Source organism: Rhinopithecus roxellana, chromosome 2 (genome assembly GCF_007565055.1).
Source record: "Rhinopithecus roxellana isolate Shanxi Qingling chromosome 2, ASM756505v1, whole genome shotgun sequence".
NCBI classification, from domain to species: Eukaryota; Metazoa; Chordata; class Mammalia; order Primates; family Cercopithecidae; genus Rhinopithecus; species Rhinopithecus roxellana.
Genome location: NC_044550.1, coordinates 183,475,454 through 183,497,877, shown reverse-complemented (window position 1 = coordinate 183,497,877; position 22,424 = coordinate 183,475,454). Strand labels below are relative to the sequence as shown.

Here is a 22,424-nt window from a genome sequence, read left to right as displayed (position 1 = left end):
TCTGGGAAATAGTCAAAGGAAAAGGGGTTAGCAAATAAATCTGGAAGCACTGAATTATATACAGTACTCTGTGACTCTTCAAAGAAGAGATATGCTATACTGATGGTAAAACTAATTTGATCAGGGAACACATTCATCAGGTATGTCCATTTGCCTTCCATGGACATACTGCAATTGAAATTGCTTTCCATACTGCAATTGAAAACTAAGGCCTTGTTTTGCTCTTTGCTAACTCTGTGACCTAGAGACACTGATTCACAATTTTGGAGTCTCAGTCTCCTTGTATCTTGTCAGTGCAATGATACCTACTTCTCAGAGTTGCTTGAAGCTTCAGTAAGGTAATATTCGAAAGAGAATTTTTTTAAAAACGTAAAATACTACCTAAATATTAGCAGATAGTTTGTTGCTTTTTGACTTTCTGTCATCCAGAGAACTTCTGTTTGAGTTTTATTTCTCATTTTGAAATCTTTGTGAAAGGTAGGGCTGCACTTTCTACATAGAAGCTGCAAGAGGCAGGCATTTTATTTCCCAGTTCCTGGCAGCTACAGGCATGGTCACTTGACCTTGGCTCACTTAATGAAATCCTCCTTCATGGGACTTAGAATTTTGAGGAGTGACAGGTATGTTAGTTAATTTGACTCAAATTATATATGCCATAAAATTGCTTCATCTATTGTATAACTCTACATCTAACATGAGGTGAATTCAAATTCCCTGATGCAATTAACTCTACAAATAGAAGGCTGCATGGTTTTTAGTAGTTTCCAAGAGGTATTTATTCTGAAATTATGAACTTTCCTTTAAAGCAGAATAGAGAGAACACTTTCATTTTCCCTGGGCAAAGAGGGCACATAGAATGTTGTATATATTTTTATATGTGACATATTGAATTAAGCAGAAAAATCATGTTTTTAGAACTTTGTCTCTATAAATTTCTCTCAGGAGCTTTTTGTAAAAGTAAACTTGTTCAAGCTATAAAGATTTTCTTTTTGCAAAACAGATACTACTTAATTAATTCCAAGCAACTTGTAGCTGGAAGCAAGAAGGTAGTTTCAGGAGTATTTTTGTTACTATTGTTGGTTTTCGGCTGTTAGTTTTTAAAAAGTGAGACATTCTAGGCTTTATGGTGGAAGACTGTGTAACTTTTTCTTTTCTTTTTTTCAGACAGTCTTGCTCTGTTGCCTAGGCTGGAGTGCAGTAATGTCATCTCCCTCACTATAACCTCCACCTCCCAGGTTCAAGCAATTATCCTGCCTCAGCCTCCCGAGTAGCTGGGACTACAGGCACATACCACTACATCTGGATAATTTTTGTAATTTTAGTAGAGACAGGATTTCACCATATTGGCCAGGCTGCTCTCGAACTCCTAATCTTGTGATCTGCCCGCCTCGGCCTTTCAAAGTGCTGGGATTACAGGCGTGAGTCTCTGTGCCCAGTCTAACTTTTTCTTAGTGGTGCCTACTAAGCCTGAGAATCAATCAGGGAATGGAGTTTAGCGTATTGGGAATTATAAAGTGCATGCTCAATGTTGAGTCTTTTAGAAGGAAACAGCAGAGATCTAGACAAAAACAGGCCTTATGAGACTGCCTACTACAGCATTTTTGTGAAAGACACAGGAATAGTTCTGAAGATCAACATTGTGCAGAGCCACATAATTCTCAGTTATATTTATGGTTTGCATTATATTTCAATTTATTTTGATAGCAAATCATCATACTTATCATTGTATGAAGACATTGTAGCTAGAAAAAGTAGAAAGTATCCTAGTTGTCTTCCCAGAACCTCAGTGGTTTTGCTTAGGTTAGGTCATCATAGGTCATTCCCCTGGGTGGCTCCAACTCTAGGTCTATGAGAATAATGAAATGAATTTTATGTTAGAAAAACAGAGCTAATGGGCAACAACCATAATATTGCTCAACAGACCCATATAACCTCATGCTACTTTAATATTTATGCCAAAAATGACTCTGTCTAGGATGACCCATATATCCACTATGGCCCATCTCATAGGTCCAGAATAAGAAAAAAATGTAAGACAGTCCCAATACCAATCGTGATGGTTTTATATGTCATACACCAGGGCACATTGCATATTTTGCAGCATTTCTTTTTTTTTCTTTTTTTCTTTTTTTTGAGACAGAGTCTTGCCCTGTCACCCAGACTGGAGTGCAGTGGCACGATCTCAGCTCACTGCAAGCTCTGCCTCCCTAGTTCACGCCATTCTCCTGCCTCAGCCTCCCGAGTAGCTGGGACTACAGGCGCCACCACCCGCCTGGCTTAGTTTTGTATTTTTAGTAGAGACAGGGTTTCACCATATTGGCCAGACTGGTCTCGAACTCCTGCTCTTGTGATCCACCCTCCTCAGCCTCCCAAAGTGCTGGGATTACAGGCGTGAGCCACCGCGCCCGGCCTGTGCAGTGTTTTTTAATTACATTTTTAACTGGTGATGAATGCGACTTTCTGCTCTATGGTAATAACAATTATGACCAGGGCAAAGCTGTCAACCAGTGGCATAATGAGTCCCCCAATCATGGAATTGAGACAATAGTTCAGTAGTTTTAATTTTAGCAAAACACTGAGCGTGAATTTTTATCAAATAATCTTCTACTTTGTATTAGGGCCAAATAGTCTCCCTTAATTTTTTCCCTCTTCCAAGACAATATAATATAGTTATGTCATAGTTCTATCTGCACAGTATAAAAAATTCCATATTTCAATGTCTTCAATGAGTTTATACTTTGGAGTGAGGATGCAATGAGAGACACAAATCTGTTCCCTCACAGCCTCTGTTTCTCTCATAGTGTGAGCAACTCTCTGTGCTGGGTGTGATTCTGGTATCTAAAGTATTTTCACCCAATCTGATTCTACATTGTGTACCAACTCATTTATGTTTTTGGAAACCCAGAGGGACTATTACTTGCTTCCAAAGCTAACAACAAAAAATACCAGGCTTTGTGAGATTTATTAAGAGACAGAGATTTGCCGGGCATGGTGGCTCACACGTGTAATCCCAGCACTTTGGGAAGCCAAGGTGGGCGAATCATGAGGTCAGGAGATCAAGATCATCCTGGCTAATGCAGCGAAACTCCGTCTCTACTAAAAATAGAAAAAATTAGCCAGGTGTGGTGGTGGGCGCCTATAAGTCCCAGCTGCTCGGGAGACTGAGGCAGGAGAATGGCGTGAACCCAGGAGGGGTACCTTGCAGTGAGCTGAGATCATGCCACTGCACTCCAGACTGGGCAACAGAGTGAGACTCCATTTTGGGGGCGGCGGGGGCGGGGGAAGAGAGACAGAGATTCTGTCTCCAAAAGTGCATGCAAGTGTGGCCACAATCAATTTGGAGCTTGAAGGCTTGAAGAAAAAGATTGAGCAAGGAGACCAATAACTGTCAAGATGAGAATTGAAGTTTTTAATAAGACTCTAATTGAGAGTGAAATAGTGTGAAACTGTTGACCGGAAGACATGAATCATAGGTATTACTAGGGATTAGAATACCTTGAGACAAAAGGCTTCAACTTCTATGAGTGATTCAAATCCCTAACTAGAGATGGGTAGGCTTAAATGGAAATGAAACACGTAGGTTTTAGGAACTGTTTCACTCTAAACAATGTGCCACTTCTGCGGATCGCCTGTTATAGCAAGGGAAAAATCATTGAAGAAAATGGATATTTTCTACTTGAATAGTTTAATATATGATGAAAAGACTGATCTATCTGAGGGAAAGTACTCAGCACTTACTCTGAAATCATTACGTTAAGACATGGATTTAGAGCAGCTCATGACTAGGATTGTGTCATTTGGGGGGTAATGCTGCTGATAGTTGAATGACTTCACAGTTGTGCAATACAGCTACAAAATTCTCCCTGGAACCCAGGAACTGCAATGAGTTGGTTGTGTTCTGGAAACCTAAGATAAGTGATAAAGTTGTGGTCCCATTATTTCTGAATATCAAGTACCTCAGGCCTATAACCTTGTGAACAAGCTATAATTTGCATTTTCAAAGCCATGTAACTATTCCCGAAATAATTGAAACTTGGTAGGCCTTCATCATTGCAGAACGCAATGGTGATAAACAAGAAGTGGATAAAATTGAGCTCCAAACAGTCAATGTATGTTACCAAAATCCATGGAGGGAATATGTGAATAATTTTAGGAAAGAATATGTGAATATGTGAATAATCCATCCCGATGATCAAAATGTATTTGGGTAGCCAAACAATTGAGCAGCACAGAAATCAAAGGATTAATTAAAGGCCAGAGAAAAATGTAGACTAACAGGAGGAGAAATTTCATTTCTTCATCTTATCAGATGAAGATAATGACCATGAATCAGAAGAATCGATATATTAGAAACTTCATTAATTTGTCACTGACAAACTGAGTTTATCTCTTGATTTAGTTAGCATTAAAAATACTTCTGAAATTTGTTCTGAAAAGAAATCTCTTGAAATCCATCAAATTATTACTTCTTCCTTACTTATCTTAGGATATCTTCTCCTATTTTAATTAGTTTTCCCAAAGCCTGAAAACATACAACACTAAGGAAATGCACTCTGAGTTCTGAATGCACTCTGAGTTCTGAGTTCTGAACACAGTCCAGTGAAAAACATATTCAAAATCAAAGTGATATAGCTTTCCAAATAACCCTGACTTTTGTTGGCCGGGCACGGTGGCTCAAGCCTGTAATCCCAGCACTTTGGGAGGCCAAGACGGGCGGATCACGAGGTCAGGAGATCGAGACCATCCTGGCTAACATGGTGAAACCCCGTCTCTACTAAAAAATACAAAAAACTAGCCGGGCGAGGTGGCAGGCGCCTGTAGTCCCAGCTACTCTGGAGGCTGAGGCAGGAGAATGGCGTGAACCCGGGAGGCAGAGCTTGCAGTGAGCTGAGATCCGGCCACTGCACTCCAGCCCGGGCGACAGAGAGAGACTCCGTCTCAAAAAAAAAAAAAAAAAAAAAAAAAAAAAAAAAAAAAAAAAAAAAAAAAACCCTGACTTTTAATCAAAGCTTAATAAATCTTGAAGGATGAGAGATGAGGTCACTGTTGCATATTGCGATTTTAACTCTTTGGAGATTATTACATGTGGATTGAGATAAAGAGAAAGTAGATTCATTCAAATGGTGGGAAGATGTAATAATTTAGCAGCAACAGAGATCAGAAATTATTTTAACTCTAGAATTGTTACACTTCAAGTAACTTGCATTTTGATTTTTATTCCTTGGAAAATTATTTAGAGAACTTACTTTATCTTTAGGACATGATATTTGTATGCCAAAGCACAAAAACATATGGGCAGGAAAGCTTTTTAGTTTAGATTCATATCAGTAGTAGTAGGAGCATCAGTGCAACAACTTTGCTAGTATTGCTGCTAATATTCATTTTTACTACTTTTTAGATATTTTATATATACCATCTCAATCATTATAACAACACTGTGAGGGAGATATTGAAAATTTCATTTTACATGAAAGGAAACTCATCTTTAGACAGGTTAGATAACTTGCTCAAATTCACAGATAGAGTGGGGATTCTAATCCAGGTTGGGTGATTTCAAATATGAGTTTTCTTGACCATCCCCCTTGTACTGGTTCTCAGAGTGTTAATTTTCTTTTTTACTGCTTCAGAAGACTTAAATAATTAATAGTTGCAAAGCTGAATATGGTGAAATGATTTAATGTTATTAGTCAATGGATTGGAAGGCTTTTGTTTCCACATTATTTTGGGCAGGTTGTCAGTAAGTCAGCAAAATAAAAATTGACATCATTAAAAAGCCTCAGTTCAGCTAAGAACTGAGATCCAAACAAGTTTGCATCAAAAGTCTCAGGCATAATATCTTTAGCATAAATACAATTGAATCTGGAGAGAAAATATTTTTGTTGAAATGTGCAGAGTTCAGGTCAACTTCAGTTTAAGATGTGAACTTATGTGGGAATAAACTCTTTTATGTTCTTAATATCTACATCTGGCATTTTTTAATAGGTGAAAATACAGTAACTGTAAAAAGCAAGTAACACTATTTCAACAGTAGTGTTTTAATTTGAATAAGAAGGTCTCTTTTCTTCCTAAGGTCCTTACTGTGTCATTTTTAAGACTTGATGAACCCTGTCTTTAAACTCAGAGTTCTTCCTATTGAAGTGCATCAGAATCTTTTTTTTTTTTTTTTTTTTTTTTTTGAGACGGAGTCTCGCTCTGTCACCCAGGCTGGAGTGCAGTGGCCGGATCTCAGCTCACTGCAAGCTCCACCTCCTGGGTTTATGCCATTCTCCTGCCTCAGCCTCCCGAGTAGCTGGGACTACAGGCACCCGCCACCTTGCCCGGCTAGCTTTTTTGTATATTTTAGTAGAGACGGGCAGAATCCTTTAAATGTTCTTTATGCTGTCATTATGTTACATGTGAGATTATGACGGATGAAGCACAAGGCAGGGGACCAGTAAACCTGGATTCTAGTCTTAAATATATCAGAAGTTGACTGTTTGCTCTTGTGAAAGTGTAAGCTCTTTAACTTTTCTCAGTGCTTAATATTCTCATCTGTAAAATGAGTTTGAGCAGATAAGAATAAATTTATTAAAGTCTCCTTCCAATTCTTTGATATTTAAAATACATCATACAATGCTGGATTCTTTGGTCCTGCATTTAAAAAATATACTTACCAAAGTTAATACACATGCTTCAGGACTACAGGATATTCTTCAATTCAGCATCAATCTGATAATGAAAAAATAATGTTATATAACTTATGAAATATTTCATTTGTAGCCTACTAGATCATGCAGAAGGTATACAAAATCTTGAAACCTTGGTTAGAGGAAAGGATTCTTGCCAAGATGCAATGTTACATTGCAGTTTTTATTAGCCACCCTTCACATTTATTTAGCTTTACATCATTTCTGCCATTGAAGGGCTTACAGTCTGCTGGGAAAAGTAGACAAGAAAAAATGGCAGTAGAGTTTAATAAGTGCTAATTATTGGGTGCACACAGAATGTTATTGGACAGCAGAGAAGTTTGAGTGCCAGGGAAGAATTCTCAGAGGAGGAGATGTCTTCTAACTTGAGCCCTAAAGCCTGATGAACTATTCAGCCAAGACAAGCCTGATGAGAAATAGGGCAAGTGGGTGGAGTCATTACATGCAAAGACTTTGAGGTAAGAGCAAGTTTCATGTGTTTGGAAAACTGCAAGTAGCTCAGGAGAACCCAAGTAGGAGGCACAACAAGTGATAACAGCAAGACACTACTTGGAGAAGAAATCAAGGTCCAAAATATCTGTATTTTGTTTTTAAAAAAAGCACTTTAATTTGAAAGCAATGAGAACTATTAGAGAAGAGTATTAACCATTTTTGTGTTTTAAAAAGGTTGATTTGACCTCAGTATAGAGATGGGATTGGATGTGAGGCACTGTGGGCAGACTGGAGGTGGGAGACCAATGGACAGGCTGTAATTCAGGTGAAAGATGGCCTGAAACTAAATACCAAGAATGTAGAAGAATGTGGGTGGGAGATTGAGAGAGGCTGCAGAGTTAGAATTGATGAGATTTGGAATTTTATTTGATGCATATGGAAAAAGAGAAGGAGAAATAAAGAGTCACTAAATTTTCATCGTGGGGGCAATGGGTAAATGATGATAGTATTCATAAACTCAAAACCATAGAGCAGGTTATAGGAAAAATATTTTGGCTGTGTTGATTTTAAATTTCTTATGGGACAAGATACTGGGGGAGAAGAGAGTCCTATAGGCAGTTGGATAAAAAGCCTGATGCTGAAGGAGAGATCTTGGTTGGAGGTAGCGATTTGGAGATTAAAAGCATAAGCATTGATGAAAACAGTTGAGAAAATGTAGTACCATGGAAATGAAGAGCAAGGAAAAAACTCTGTAAACAAATTTAAGAGATAGGTAGAGGAAGAGGACACATGAAATAGAACAAGAAGATAGGAATCATAGAAAGACAAAAAGTAGAAAATAATAATACAGATGCTAAGTAAATTGGTTCAAGAAGAAAGGAATACTTATCAGTATCAAGTGTTTTAAGGAGAAACCTGGTAAGAACTGAAAAATGTTTATTAGATTTAGCAAGAAGGATACTGTTGGCGTGCCTTTGTTGATAGTCATATGGTACCATCAAAAGCCAGACTGCAAAGGGTTGAGGAGTTAATAAGTGTGAGGAGCTGGAGTATATGGTATTCTTGCAAGAATCTTGGCTGTAAGGGAGGCTGTAAAGAAATATAGCTAGGGAGGCATCTAAAGTGCCTTATTTATTATTTTTTGAGATAAGAAGAAGAGTAACTTTAATACAAATTGGACAGAGCTGGTAGAAATGTTGATGCAAAAGAAGAGAGTATATCTAATGGAGGAAGGGTCCAAGGAAGTGAGATGGATAGAATTCAGGGTGATATTACCAACCCAGTATCATTTTTGCTACTTAACAATAATTTTGGATTTTCAGTCAATAGTCTTCTATCAATACTTTGCTTTTGTCATGATTAGCTAAGTTAGGACTGAAGTCTATGACAAGGACATTGAGGAAGAGTAACAGACTAATACAGAATAAACTTAGATTTTCCTAACATCATATAACCTCTGTAAGTTTTATTCAACCCATCTGTAAAAGGGGGAATTAAAATAATAATTAATATCTAGAACTGTTTTGGGTTATTCTATAAATACATATATGCCAGGCTATTAATATTTCTGCTTAACATACAGCAGTGACTTAATCAACGATAGTTACGACACTGAGGATTATAAAATCGAGTTATACCAAGAGATAAAACAAACTACAGTGAATATACTAGTTTTTCCTGATATAAGAAAGACAGAGGGGAGCATGGGGGTAGACGGTATATCACTCTACTTGCCGGTCTCCTCTTTGCCCCACTTCCACTTGGCTGTTTGTATTTGTCTCTATGTTTTCAAGATTTTATTGATCAATTCCAGCATATTATAATGACTTCTGGAATATTTTGGGAAATCATATCTGATGCTCACTAGCAGTTTGTTGAAACATTTTAAAGGAAGCATAGTAATGCTCTGCCTGAATGATGATAGAAAGAGAAAAAAAGACTGCAAGTCTAATTTTGTAACTATAGGTTTTTCTGCAGGCAAATGGGCCTTTTTTGGCATAAACAAAGGAACCAGTTCTACGAGTACCACGGTAAAGCCAAAAGAAAATGACATTGGTTGTTCTATGTCCTGGTCATTTCAAGATTGGGGTGAGAAAACACTAAATTTCCATGTAACGAAACACTGAATTAGTATGGTTCAGAAGCCCCTTTTGCCAGTCTTCCAGTAGTTATGCCAAGTGTATTTGGAATGACAAGTAGAGACTGATCCCTGGATATAAGTGACTTGAAGTGAAAGGAGCAGATGGATATTTCTTTTAAGGACAATTTTTTCAAGCAAATACATGACAAAAAGATCTCACAAATTAGGATCCAAATATTATAGGACAAATGGGACATTCACATTAGGCATTGGAAATTAAAGAGAATGCTGTTCACATGGATGTTGCACTAACGTGAAGTCAGAAAGGAGGGGTGAACTTGCCTACCTAGCTATGAGATCAGTTTACAAAGGCAATCAGAAGGCTAATTGAAATACTAGAGGATTTAATCTCTGAGTGCTCTGAATAATCAAATGTGCACAAGTATCTCAACAACTCCTTTCATCTCACTCTACTTTAGCAATTACTGAAAGATAGGCTACCCAGCTGCTATAAATTTACTAGCGATAAAGCAAGAAGAGAGAGAGCTATAAACCTGCCTTCTCATCATTGTAGTGATTTGAATGGCAATATGTTATCATGAAAAATATATTGAAAACTGACTCAAAGAAATGAAAAACCAGGGGCTTTTAGGAAGCATGAATTTGTGCTTAAAGCTCAGTTTGTCTTGTATGATGTCAGGCAGGACAGTGCATATCTGTATAGACAGATAACAAAGGCACAGGGAAGGGTTTCAAAAGGGACATTTCTTATAGAATCTAAAAGACATTTAGACTGTTTTCTTCTTCTGTCATAATAACAGACTCTCAGAGCAAATTTTTCTGGTAGCAAACAACTTCTATGTAAGGTGATTTTATTTTTCTAGGTTAAGGCCACCTAAATTGATACTAAATTTAGGTTACCAAAAGCAACTTGGTATGAAAGGAAGGAACAGTTCTGGTTAATTAATTATTTTATGCTAAAAATGTTTTAGTGCCCACAATGACCAAAATATTCTGACAGTCCAGCTTTTTCTGTTTTTATGTTGAGAATCTTAGTTTGAATTTTAATGAACAATTAAGATGGCATATTTGTCAGTAGAATTTAAAGAAAAGACTTTTATTCTACTGTACTCTCGCCATCTGGAATTCTGACTTTATAAATTGTTACAAACAAGATTAGCAAATAGGTTTCAGACCAGAGTGTAAATATGGAAATTAGAAAAGAAACCAGAATCCCTAAGGCTATAAGGAGGACATTAGAAAAAGATGTAGCTCCATTTGTCAAACTAAGACTTTTTTCTTAGGCACTGCACAATAAAATAAAACAAAACAAAACATAATAAAACAAATAAAACTTTACTACAATATGAATATTAAGAAATTTGGAATGCATAGCCCAAAACTTTAAAAAAATACTTTACACAGCTTAATTTTTAAAAAGCCACTTCAAGTATAAAAAAGCTGCTATTGCGAAGAGAGAATAGACATTTTCTAGTTGATAGAGAAAGCCAGGGTGATTGCAGGAGAAATTACAAAGGGAATATCACAGCTTAATTTACAGAATGATGTTCTCATAATGCAGCTATCTGGCAATGAAATCGACCATTTCCGTTTCGACTCCTAGGAGTAGATAAATTGACTATATTTAAATGGAGGCTGAATGCACCTCTGGAAGGAATTAACTGAGTGAGAAATTACTCTAGATGATCTTTACAGTTTTCTTTGAGCATTTATACTTCTGTGACCCGCTTTTTTAAAAATTAAGTTCTTGGATATTTTTAAATTCAGTCTAATAGAAGCTAGGCTTTATTGCTTTCACAGCTGATAGATGAACAAAACTTCAGGTAAATTCTTAAATTATTTAACTTATAGAAAGGGGCTTCTGGCCGGGCGCAGTGGGTGGCTCACTCCTGTAATCCCAGCACTTTGGGAGGCTTAGGTGGGCAGATCACTTCAGGGCAGGAGTTCCAGACCAGCCTGGCCAACATGGTGAAACCCCATCTCTACTAAAAATACAAAAATTAGCTGGGCGTGGCGGTGCGCACCTATAATCCCAGCTACTCAGGAGGCTGAGGCAGGAGAATCACTTGAGCCCAGGAGATGGAGGTTGCAGTGAGCCGAGATCTCACCACTGCACTCCAGCCTGGGTGACAGAATGAAATTTCATCTCAAAACAAACAAACAAACAAGCAAGCAAGCAAGCAAGCAAAACAAGAGTTTAAGGGCTTCTAATTGGCATGAAATCATTTAAACTAACTAGCATTTGGTATGGCATAGAATTATTCCTAACCCTGCCTCTATATTTGAGAAATAGGGTGGGCAACACAACACAATTCTTGGAGTTATTACTAATGTCTCCAAATAAGCAGTAAAGTGAAATGAAGTGTTGTTTTTGTCTTTTGACTCTTCTAAAAAAATGAAATGCTTGCTGGAGCGTAACAGGTAAAATGGAGGATGTGAACATATGGGCTGACATTTTCTGAAAAAGGCCAGCAAAACACACCCCTCCCCATGAGAATAGGGCAGATACTGACTTGGTGAAAGAAATCTTAGTACAAGACACTTGAAATCTCAGAAGTCGAAGCATAGCTCAGGTCTACTAACAATAGGCCCACACAATCTACCTGAGGTCTCCTCGCCTCTCTCACACCTTCAGTCCATATAAAGATGGGCAGAATACAAGATACCAACATAACACTGTGGTTTATAGGAGAAAACCAATAGGCCTCAGATGCAGTGATTAGATAAACACTAATTCATCTGTTAATACTATCAGAGAAAACAAAAAGGTCTGGCCGGAACTGCTCGTGTTTTGCACAAATTAAAAAATAAATGATCTGGCAACTATGGAAATACATTTACGGGACAGAAGGGGAAAGAGAGAAAGGAGGAGGGGATTGGGGAAGGGGTTATTTTACTGTTAACAATATTGGATCTGAACCAGGAAGCGGGAGGGGAAGGAAGAAAAAGGGGAGACCGGGATGAGGAGAAGGGACATTTAAGGAGAGATGAATCCAAGAACTATCCAAAATTGGGGGGAGTAGGGAGGGAAACTGGAAGATATATAGGAGTTCTAATATCTATAGCTTTCAGAGTTTGGAGCCAACTGATAGTGTCTAAAAAAGAAATTTGTAATAAAAAAAGACTAAAATTTTAATATTCTTTAAAATAATTTTTAGTTTTTAGAAAATAACTCTTATAGTAATGAAACATTTGTGACCTTTAGAAATTCTTCAGTTGCATTTTTTCTTATGTCATATTAAAACAAAATTAAATGCAATATTTTTATAATTGACATATTAACAGAAGGTATGATATGACCCCATTTTTCTAAAGTATTTCTTTTTATCAATCTACCTACCTATATATGCATATGTATATATCTACATAAACACACATACAGATATATGAAATGCAATTTACCTTCACCATGTGAAGGTAATGAACTCTGATGTTTTCACTGTATTCTTATTCTTCTCTTTTTCATTTAAAAATGATGTTACTAGGTTACAACTCACAATTCATAAAACACTACACATATTTTGTTGCCTGTATTCATAGACTTTTTTGTTTCTTAAAAAAGTATAAAATTTCCTAAGTTGTACAGCTGCCTCAGCTTGCTTTTAAATGAGCATAACATGAAAGCAGTTATGTTTCTTACTTTCATTGCAAAGACAGCCAAGTTATAATAACACCAGGAAAAGCCTGTCACATAATGACATCTCAATAACAGGAAATAAATGAGTAGATCTGAGTGCATACGTTCTTAAAAGATTCTGCTGTATTAAGTAGAGGGTTACATTTTCCTACCTCTGAATCACAGTAAAGAGGAGGTGAGTTTGTGAAACAGCAGTTGGAGGCAAATTTTGTGCGCTTGTTAACCAGCTCTGCCAGTTCTGTGGGTGTGGCATCGGGCAATTTTGCTCTTAGTTGCTCTGCCAGTCTGAAAAACCATTTAAATGTAAGGTCTTACTACATGTATTTATTTTATACAAATTTCTAAGGCAAAATAATAGCCATTTCAGATGAAATACTTGCCTGTCTCAAGAAAATTCTATACCTGTGATATAGAATAGTCAATTTGAGATCAGAAAGTGAAACACATGCCTCTTCGAGGTCATAAAAGTAAACATACAAATCGCTGCTGAATTGGAATTCCAGTCTTCTTTCATTTCCTCATTATTTCAACATGGAAGAGTCCCTTTTCTATTTTTTCCTAACTTTCACCTTCTCTTCAGTTTTAGATTTCAAATTCCTTAAAGAATATTTCCTTTACAAGACCTCATACCACCTTAATGCCCCCTTTTCTCTCATAATTTATATAATTTCACCCTCAATTTACCCACTTCTCAACTCACTATATTGGAAAACACTGATATGGGAGTAAGGAAACTTTGGCTTTTATTTTTAGCTCTACTAAAAATGAACTCTCCATCTCTCTTTCAGGATGGTGATAGGACTTGATATGTCCTGATTCTTTCAATTTGAACAATCGATGATCTCGGCATCTCTCCACTCCCATAATGAACAACTCAGCTTGGTTTTATGACTTTCTTCAGGAAATGCTTGCCAGCCCAGCGTTGGGCAATTGGAGATAAGGAGACCCAAGCTAATCTAGAGTTGGGCTTGGCAAGGATGGATGCTGAGAAGGGACAAAAGGGTAAGGGTGACCAGTTAGTTCATAAAAGCATTGTTGAAACAAGTAGGTTTGAGCTGCTGAGGGTTGCAAATGAGGCTAGAAGAGACTCAGAGGATGAAAAAAAAAATGTTGAGGGGAAGGGAATAGGATCTGAGAAATTTACTAAAGTTAAGAAAAGTTAGGAAAAATGTCATGGTCTTCTCACTGGAGACTTTCCCCAAGAACCCAGCACCACTTCTTTCTTTATTATGGCCTATTATTTTACTGTTAATGTCTATTTATAGAAAATGCTTTTTCCTTGTCTTAATTGAGAAAAATGACTATTATATAACATTATTGGTAGTTAACATTTCTATTTCTAATTTATAGGGTATATATGTTGTTGATGGCTGACAGTATGCTTGATTGAAAGTTTGGGTCTTCTTGCCAGGCAATATGCCATGAAGTTAGATAATACTTTTAGCAGTTTTATAGGTCCTCAATTTTGTACAGCAATATCTACAGAAAATTCTGGGGTAAGAATATTGCTAAGCTATGTGCTCATTTTGCCATTTGGAATCAAGTTCCTGCGGATAGATTTTGTAACCTATATTTTTGTGGCTCTTTTAATTGGCCGCTCACTTGATAAACATGACATTCTTCCCCCAGAAAAACTTAGCTTATTCCTATACAGATGTTAGATTCGAACTACTTTTTAAAAAATAAAACGAGTTAGGGGGTAAAAGGGCATTTTTGTTACATGGATGTATTGCATAGTGAAGTCTAGGTTTTTAGTGTAACCATCACCCAAATTGTGTACACTGTATCCAATAGGGAGTTCCTTATCCTTCACCTCTCTCCCACCCTGCCACCTTTTGGGGTCTGCAATGTCTATTATTCCACTGTATGAGATTCTGACTACTTAAAAAAACTCCTAATTGAACCTCCTTTTTTTTGTTGTTCACTGAAGACAAGCTTAAATGTTCAGCTATGCTTTCAATTCATAGTACTAAGAAAATATTACTGATAAATTTGGAGGATACAGCCAGAACAAGTTTCTTACTTTTTCTTGTACTCAGTAAATGTATTTTCTGAATAATCTGCACATAGTTTTTGTCCTTTGTCAATGAAAGAAGATAGTTCCTTCTTTAGTAGAGGGCCCTGTAAGAAAACAATAATTGCATAACAAAATTATTTGTCTTGAAATGTTGTCCCATCTGGCCATTAAATCAAAATTCCAAATATTGTATCAGTATGAGTATTATATACACTAAGCATTGGCAAATATTTTCTACAGAAGGCAGGATAATAAATATTTTAGGGTTTGCAGGCCATATATGGTCTTTGTTGCAACTACTCAACTCTGTACAGAAGCAATTGTAAGCTTTGCAGAAACAATGAGGATGACTGTGTCCCAGTGGAAGTTAAGGTATGAACACTGAAATTTGAACTTTGTATAATTTTCATGGGTCATGAGATACTGATGTTCACTTGCTTTTTTCCCAACAATGTAAAAATGTAAAACCATTCTTCTATTCTTAGTTTGTAGGCCATATAAAAGCAGGCAGTGAGCAAGTTTTGGCTCATGAACTATAATTTTCCAACCCTTGATCTATGTGCTTGATAAAGAAAATCTAGCAAATATACCTTAGTATTAAAACAGGTAGTTGAGTCTTCAACATCACAGCATTCACCAAGGCTTTTTAGAGTTGGCTCAAGTACTTTAATGAGGAATACTTCTGGAAGATGAGTTCTTCTGCTTAGCTCAAATGTATACCTAGCATGAGAGAGAAAAGGAGATATGTGTTATATATTTACATATTTATTTATTTATTTATTTATTTATTTTTTGTGACGGAGTCTCCCTCTGTCACCCAGTTTGGAGTGAAGTGGCACCATCTTGGCTCACTGCAACCTCTGCCTCCCGGGTTCAAGCGATTCTCATGCCTCAGCCTCCCAAGTAGCTGGGATTATAGCTGCCTGCCACCACGCTCGACTAATTTTTGTATTTTCAGTGGAGATGGGGTTTCACCATGTTGGCCAGAGTGGTCTGGAACTTTTGACATCAAGTGATCTGCCTGAGTCAGCCTCCCAAAGTGCTGGGATTGTGGGGATGAGCCACCGTGCCCGGCCTACATTTTGAAATGTGAAATATCTGTCATAAAGGCAGAGCACTTGGTTTCTGCATCTTTTTTTTTTTTTTTTTTTTTTTTTTTTTTTTTTTGGAGACGGAGTCTCGCTCTGTCACCCAGGCTGGAGTACAGTGGCCGGATCTCAGCTCACTGCAAGCTCCGCCTCCCGGGTTTACGCCATTCTCCTGCCTCAGCCTCCGGAGTAGCTGGGACTACAGGCGCCTGCCACCTCGCCCGGCTAGTTTTTTGTATTTTTTAGTAGAGACAGGGTTTCACCATGTTAGCCAGGATGGTCTCGATCTCCTGACCTCGTGATCTGCCCATCTCGGCCTCCCAAAGTGCTGGGATTACAGGCTTGAGCCACCGCGCCTGGCCGGTTTCTGCATCTTAATTAAAAAGAAGAGATTTAGCTCAGACTGACTCTAAATCAACAGGCTTTGGATTATAAAATACTTTCATTGAGAGACAAGCTATTAATACTTGCTATCGTGACTAGTCAATATTGAACTAAAGCTTTGCTTATAATATACATTTAAATATATTATATGTAAACATATTTACTTCAAATGCATATGGAACTGTCTTTGTGCAAGCATAATATAATTGACCCCATATAAAACATCAAGTGGGTACTTCAAAAGGCTTTTCTGTGAAAATAGGTTTGTGTAAATTATTTCATTATGTCTTATCCCACTGCTGTGTATGCACTTATAAAAACAATAAACGTTTAGAAAAATGTAAATTAAAGTTTCAGTCCTATATAACTTCTGCCATCTGATATTGCTAATTGATATTTCAACCTGTGGCTTCAAACTATTTGTGAAATATTTTTATGCCATGATGATGCATACACATCTATTCAAACCATGGTATATTTATCTTACTTCTTTTTTTAGTTGGATGAAACAAGATAAAAGTTTACCATTTCTTTGCATTAAATCTTTTTAAATTTAATGAAAATGAATATCGATAATGCTAAAAAAAAATATTCTGTGCTTGCTGTCTCTTTTATTTGTATCAAATGCTTATTGTCCAAAAGTTTAGTATACTTTAGGGTTTAGATTTGTGATTTTGAGCCAGAAGTAATATGATAAAACTAGTTAATAATATTAAAAACATTTCTGGTTGCGTGTATTTTACATGTGTTCAGCATTGTATACAAATATATGTTTTCACATTTACTTTCACTTACATTTCTACATGCATTTCTCATTAACAATCTGTGTGCTAAATAAGGCAAGTATTAACATTTTCAAATTAATTAACAATAGGCTGACGTTCAGAATTGTCAAGTCACTTCTTTTGGCCGTGCACAAGAATCAGAGAAGGCAGAATTAGGAACTCTAAGCTCCTTTTTCCCTACCCAAAATCTTTCTATCACACGCAATTGATTATGGTGTTTCACAAATTTTAGTCATTTACAATCAATTAACAAATACTTAAAGTCCATGAAAAGCATAAAAGTAGTACTTTGCCTATGTTTGAAATGAGTGATAGCATACCTTCCCTCCATCTGGCTGGCCCCCAATTTTTGTCCAGATGAACTTAAAATGGGAACACGTTTTCACATCATCTCTACTTACTTATCCATAACTTTGGTGTTTCCTTGATCACACACATCTTTGTTTGTAGGCAGCTCCACATCTGGAAGCTCGGGGGGTTGTGCAGCTGGCACGAAGTAAGTGCACACAAAAATGTCCATGGCTGATTTTTCTTGACAACACTCTTCAAACTTAGAATTCTTTTTGGATAAATTGTCACAGAGTTTTACTGTGTGTTCAGGCAGCTACAAAACAAAAAGTTAATTTGTGCATTGTTAGTTTCCTGATAGTTTAATTAAAAATAAGAATTACATAGGCTTACAAGCTTTGGCATCACATTTATGAAAGTCGGTATGAATACTCTCAGAAAGAAAATTGGTACAATATTTGGAAAGGCAATTTGTTAATATGTACTAAAAGTCTTAAAAATGTACAATTCTATTTTTAAGAAGTTATACTTAGAAAATAATTATGGATAAAAGGACAACTATAAGGCTAGTAAGTGCAACATTGCATTTTATTAAAATGTTTTAAAAAATCAACACAACCTAAATACAATAGAGGATTAGTAAGATAAAAATATGGTGTGTCTAGGTAGATAGATGTAATACATGACATGGACATAGGCAACAGAATCCTATTTAGCCATTATAAATCCTTATAGAAAAACATCTATTAACACAGACGTGTTTTTAATCGAAAAAGACAAGGTGACACAATGTATCTATTACTACAGAGATTGACAAGACCTTGGAGACTGACCTTCAGCTAAAGCAATTATTCAAATTTAAATCATTTTAAAGGATTATGAAAATGAAAAATGGTAAAAAAAATTTGAGATGGGCATCAAATTATAAAAAGTGTAATAAAAACAGAAGTAGCTCCTACCATTGTCCATTTGAAATGCAGTTAGTATAACTGAAGAATTGAATTTTAAATCATATTCAACTTAAATATAAATGTTTAACTTTAATTATAATTAAATTTAAATGACCATATGTGGTTAATGAATACCATACAGTGCAAGTAGCATAAGGTCTTGAGAATCAGATAATCTTATCTTTGCATGTGGACTTTGCCACTTACTAGTTGTGTGGTCTCAAATTATTGACCCTTGCTAATCTTGGGTTTTCTCACCTGTACAATGTTAAGAATTATTTATATTTCACAGGATACATGTGAGCATCTGTTAGGATACTGCATATTAAATATAGCTTAGAAGAGTACCTGCCACTCAGTACTTGGCACTCAATACCTGGCACATGGTGATAATGATAATAAAGGTTGTCTTACCTCTTTGGCCATACAATCTTCAGAGGCAGACTCACAGCATTTGGAGAGGATGTTAGTAACATCTTCAGCTAGTGGCAAAACATGCTCCAGATCAGCAGTAGGCACTTTTTGGGCTAACTTTATGAGATTGCTAAACAGTTAAAAGTAAATTTGTTAGCTTATCAACATTCTTAGTTTTCTTGGTTTCATGATGAACACATTATTTGGAGAAATAATATCACAGTTTCAACTCCTTGACCTCAAGAGATGCATGGGAGCATATCTGCCATGCAATAGATCTTATGTACCCAAGACACAGACTCAAGATCAAGGGATCCCTAATGAATCTTTTCAAATTTTCAGTTCTCAAATGCAGCTTCTCTTCTTGCCAGATCTACATAGTGAAAGCATGTCTTTAAAATGTTAGATCCAAAGCATCAATGAAGAAATCACAAATGTCTGTTTCTCTCTATTCATAAGGCCAAGGTTGTATTGTTGTGGCCTCTCACAGAATTGTAAAAAGTGTGTTTTATAAATTTTTTTAGAAACTATAGAGACCTGTAGCTTTACACCACGAGTTAATAAATGTTCATATTTTGGATGTGTAACCTTTAAATATTTTATTTGTGAATGATATGCTATACTATTCTCATATTTGTCTTTTCCACTTAATATACCAGGAATATCATTAAGTATTTTTTCTATATTAATATTCCTAATATATCATGAATATGATTAAATATTTTTAAAAATTGAGGTGAAAATGACATTAAATTTACTATCTTAATCATTTTTAAGGTATACATTCAGTGTTTATATTTACATTGCTTTGCAACAGATCTCTAGAAATTTTGCTCATGCAAAACTAAAACTATACTTATTAAACACTGATTTGCTCTGCTCCCACTTCCCCTCCATCATCCTCCAGTCCCTTGGCAACCACCTTTTTATTTTCTGTCTTTATGATTTTGATTACTTTAAATACTTCATATGAGTGGAATTATAGAGTATTTATCTTTTTGAGACTGGCATATTTCACTTAGCATAATGAAAGTCCTCAAGGTTCATCCTTGTAGCATGTGACAGGATTTTCTTCTTTTTTCAGGCTACATAATATTCCATTGTATACCACATTGTCTTTATCCATTCATCTGTTGATGGACATAGGGGTTGCTTCCACCTCTTGACTATTGTGAATAATTTTGCAGTGAACATGGAAGTGCAAATCTCTTTGAGATCCTGCTTTGAATTTTTAAGATATATACCCAGAAGTGGAATTGATGGTTTACATGTTAATTCTATTTTTAATGTTTTGAGGGACTTCCATACTGTTTTCCATAATGATTACACCATTTTACATTCCTACCAACAGTGTACAAGCATTCCAATTTCTATGCATCTTTTGCTAATATTTGCCAATTTCTGTTCTTTTGATAGTGATTATCCTAATGGGTGTAAGGTGATACCTCACTGTGGTTATGGTCTGCATTTCTCCCATCCAGTTATTATACAAACCAGGCCCGACCCTATTTAGCTTCTGAGATCAGATGAGATTGGGTGTGTTCAGAGTGGTATGGTGGTAGACTTGATTTGCATGTATCTTAAGGTTAGTGATGTTGAGCATCTTTTCATATGTTTATTGGACATTAGTATATTTTCTTTCAATAATTATTTATTCAAGTCTTTTATCCCTATTTTAATTAAGTTACTTGGTTTCTGTTGTTGAGATATAGAAGTTTCTTGTATATTCTGAATGTTAAACCTTTATCAGATACATGATTTGCAAATATTTTCTCCATTCTGTAGGTTGTCTTTTTGCCCTGTTAATTGTGTCATTTGATATGTAGAAGTTTTAAAGTTTGTTGTACTTCTATTTGTTTGTTTATGCTTTTGTTGCCTGTACTTGGGTGTCATATTCAAGAAATCATTGCCAAATCCAAAATCCTGAAAGCTTTTCTCCTACGTTTTCTTCTAGGAGTTTTATAGTTTTAGGTCTTAATATTTGGGTCTTCAATCCATTTTTGAATTGATTTTTATACATTATATAAAGTTCCAACCTCATTCTTTTGCATGGAGATATGTGATTTCTCCAGCACCATTTTTTGAAGAGACTATCTTTTAACCCCATTGTGTAATCTTGGCACCCTTGCTGAAAATCATTTGGCCATATATGCAAAAGTTTATTTCTGGACTCTCTAGTCTGTTCCATTGGCCTATATATCTGTCTTCATGCCAGCATCACACTGTCTTAATTACTGTTGCTTTGTAGAATGTTTTAAAATCAAAAGTGTTAGACCTTCAAGTTTGTTCTGTTTTCAAGATTATTTTGGCTACTTGGGAACTCTTGAGTATTTTAGGATGTTTTCTTCTATTTCTGCAGAAAATGGCATTAGGATTTTGATAGGGATTGCATCGAGTCTCTAGATTGCTCTCATTTAAACAGTGTTAGGTCTTCCAAACCACAAGCATGTGATAGCTTTCCATTTATTTCCATCTTTTTAGATTTCTTTTTTCTTTTCTTTCTTTTTTTTTTTTTTGAGACAGAATCTTACTCTGTCACCTAGGCTGGAGTGCAATGGCATGATCTTGGCTCACTGCAACCTCTGCCTCTTGGGTTCCAGTGATTCTCCTGCCTCAGCCTCCTGAGTAGCTGGGACTACAGGCGCCACCACCCGCCTGGCTTAGTTTTGTATTTTTAGTAGAGACGGTGTTTCACCACATTGGCCAGGCTGGTCTCGAACTCCTGCCCTTGTGCTCCACCCTCCTCGGCCTGCCAAAGTGCTGGGATTACAGGCATGAGCCACCACGCCCGGCTCTTTTTAGATTTCTTTTAGCAATGTTTTATAGTTTTCATTAAATATTTCTTTATTATATAATTTTAGCAATATATTATGTAATAACCAAGAGGCAGAAGCCATCCAATTGTCCATTGACAGATGAATAAATAAAGAAAATATGGTATACACATACAGTGGATTACTATGTAGCCTTTAAAAAGAATATGTATATATCATAATTAACTTGGAACATTTAGAAAATCTCTAATTTTTTAATGTAAAAAAGTGGTAGTAACATTTTGTAGCTAAATCTGTTCATAGCAAATGCTATTTCCTTTAAGTACATTTCTAGACATAAAGACAAGTATCATTTAATGACTAAGTAATATATATGGTGGCTTTATATTATAAATTCCCTCTGTTCTACCTGTCAGACACGCTATCTCTATGTAAAAGGAAAGTTAAAGAAAGGACTAGAGAAACTGTCATTGAGTATTCAAGTAGTTCTGAGATAATTTTATATTTAGAGAACTCAAGAAAGTAGTTTCTATTCCCATTACAGAAGCTTATTATGCATTGCTGGCAAGAAGTTCTTTGATTACCATTAGAGGAAAAAAGCTTGTAGGGCATAGTAGAAGGAGTTAAAGAGACTGTAAGTACTGAGGGAAAAAAGTTGGTAAATCTAGATGTTTGAGAAGGTATGAGAGAAGTGCAACACAGAAACTATCAAAATTAAAATACGAGTTAACAGTAGTCATACAAAAATCAAAGTGAAGGTTGCAAATATAAAGTTGAAATGGTTTGGCTGTGTCCCCACACAAATTTCATCTTTAATTGTAACTTCCACAATTCCCACATGTGGGAGAAACTCGGTGGGAGGTGATTG

The 22,424-nt window shown here is 36.2% G+C and overlaps 1 protein-coding gene across 1 annotated transcript in view; it reads right to left on the bottom strand.

Moving 5' to 3' along the window:
- Window positions 1-1,667: 1,667 nt before the first annotated feature.
- The window catches only part of GC (GC vitamin D binding protein), a 44,692-nt gene continuing 23,935 nt past the window's right edge, over window positions 1,668-22,424 (bottom strand). Inside the window, exons 7-13 of the mRNA XM_010384115.2 lie at window positions 18,783-18,912; window positions 17,532-17,734; window positions 15,464-15,593; window positions 14,880-14,977; window positions 13,009-13,141; window positions 6,654-6,708; window positions 1,668-1,846 (exon numbers count right to left, since the gene is read on the bottom strand). Of these exons, the coding sequence (XP_010382417.1) occupies window positions 6,679-6,708; window positions 13,009-13,141; window positions 14,880-14,977; window positions 15,464-15,593; window positions 17,532-17,734; window positions 18,783-18,912 (724 nt within the window). The 3' untranslated portion in view covers window positions 1,668-1,846; window positions 6,654-6,678. The remainder of the gene's footprint in view (window positions 1,847-6,653; window positions 6,709-13,008; window positions 13,142-14,879; window positions 14,978-15,463; window positions 15,594-17,531; window positions 17,735-18,782; window positions 18,913-22,424) is intronic.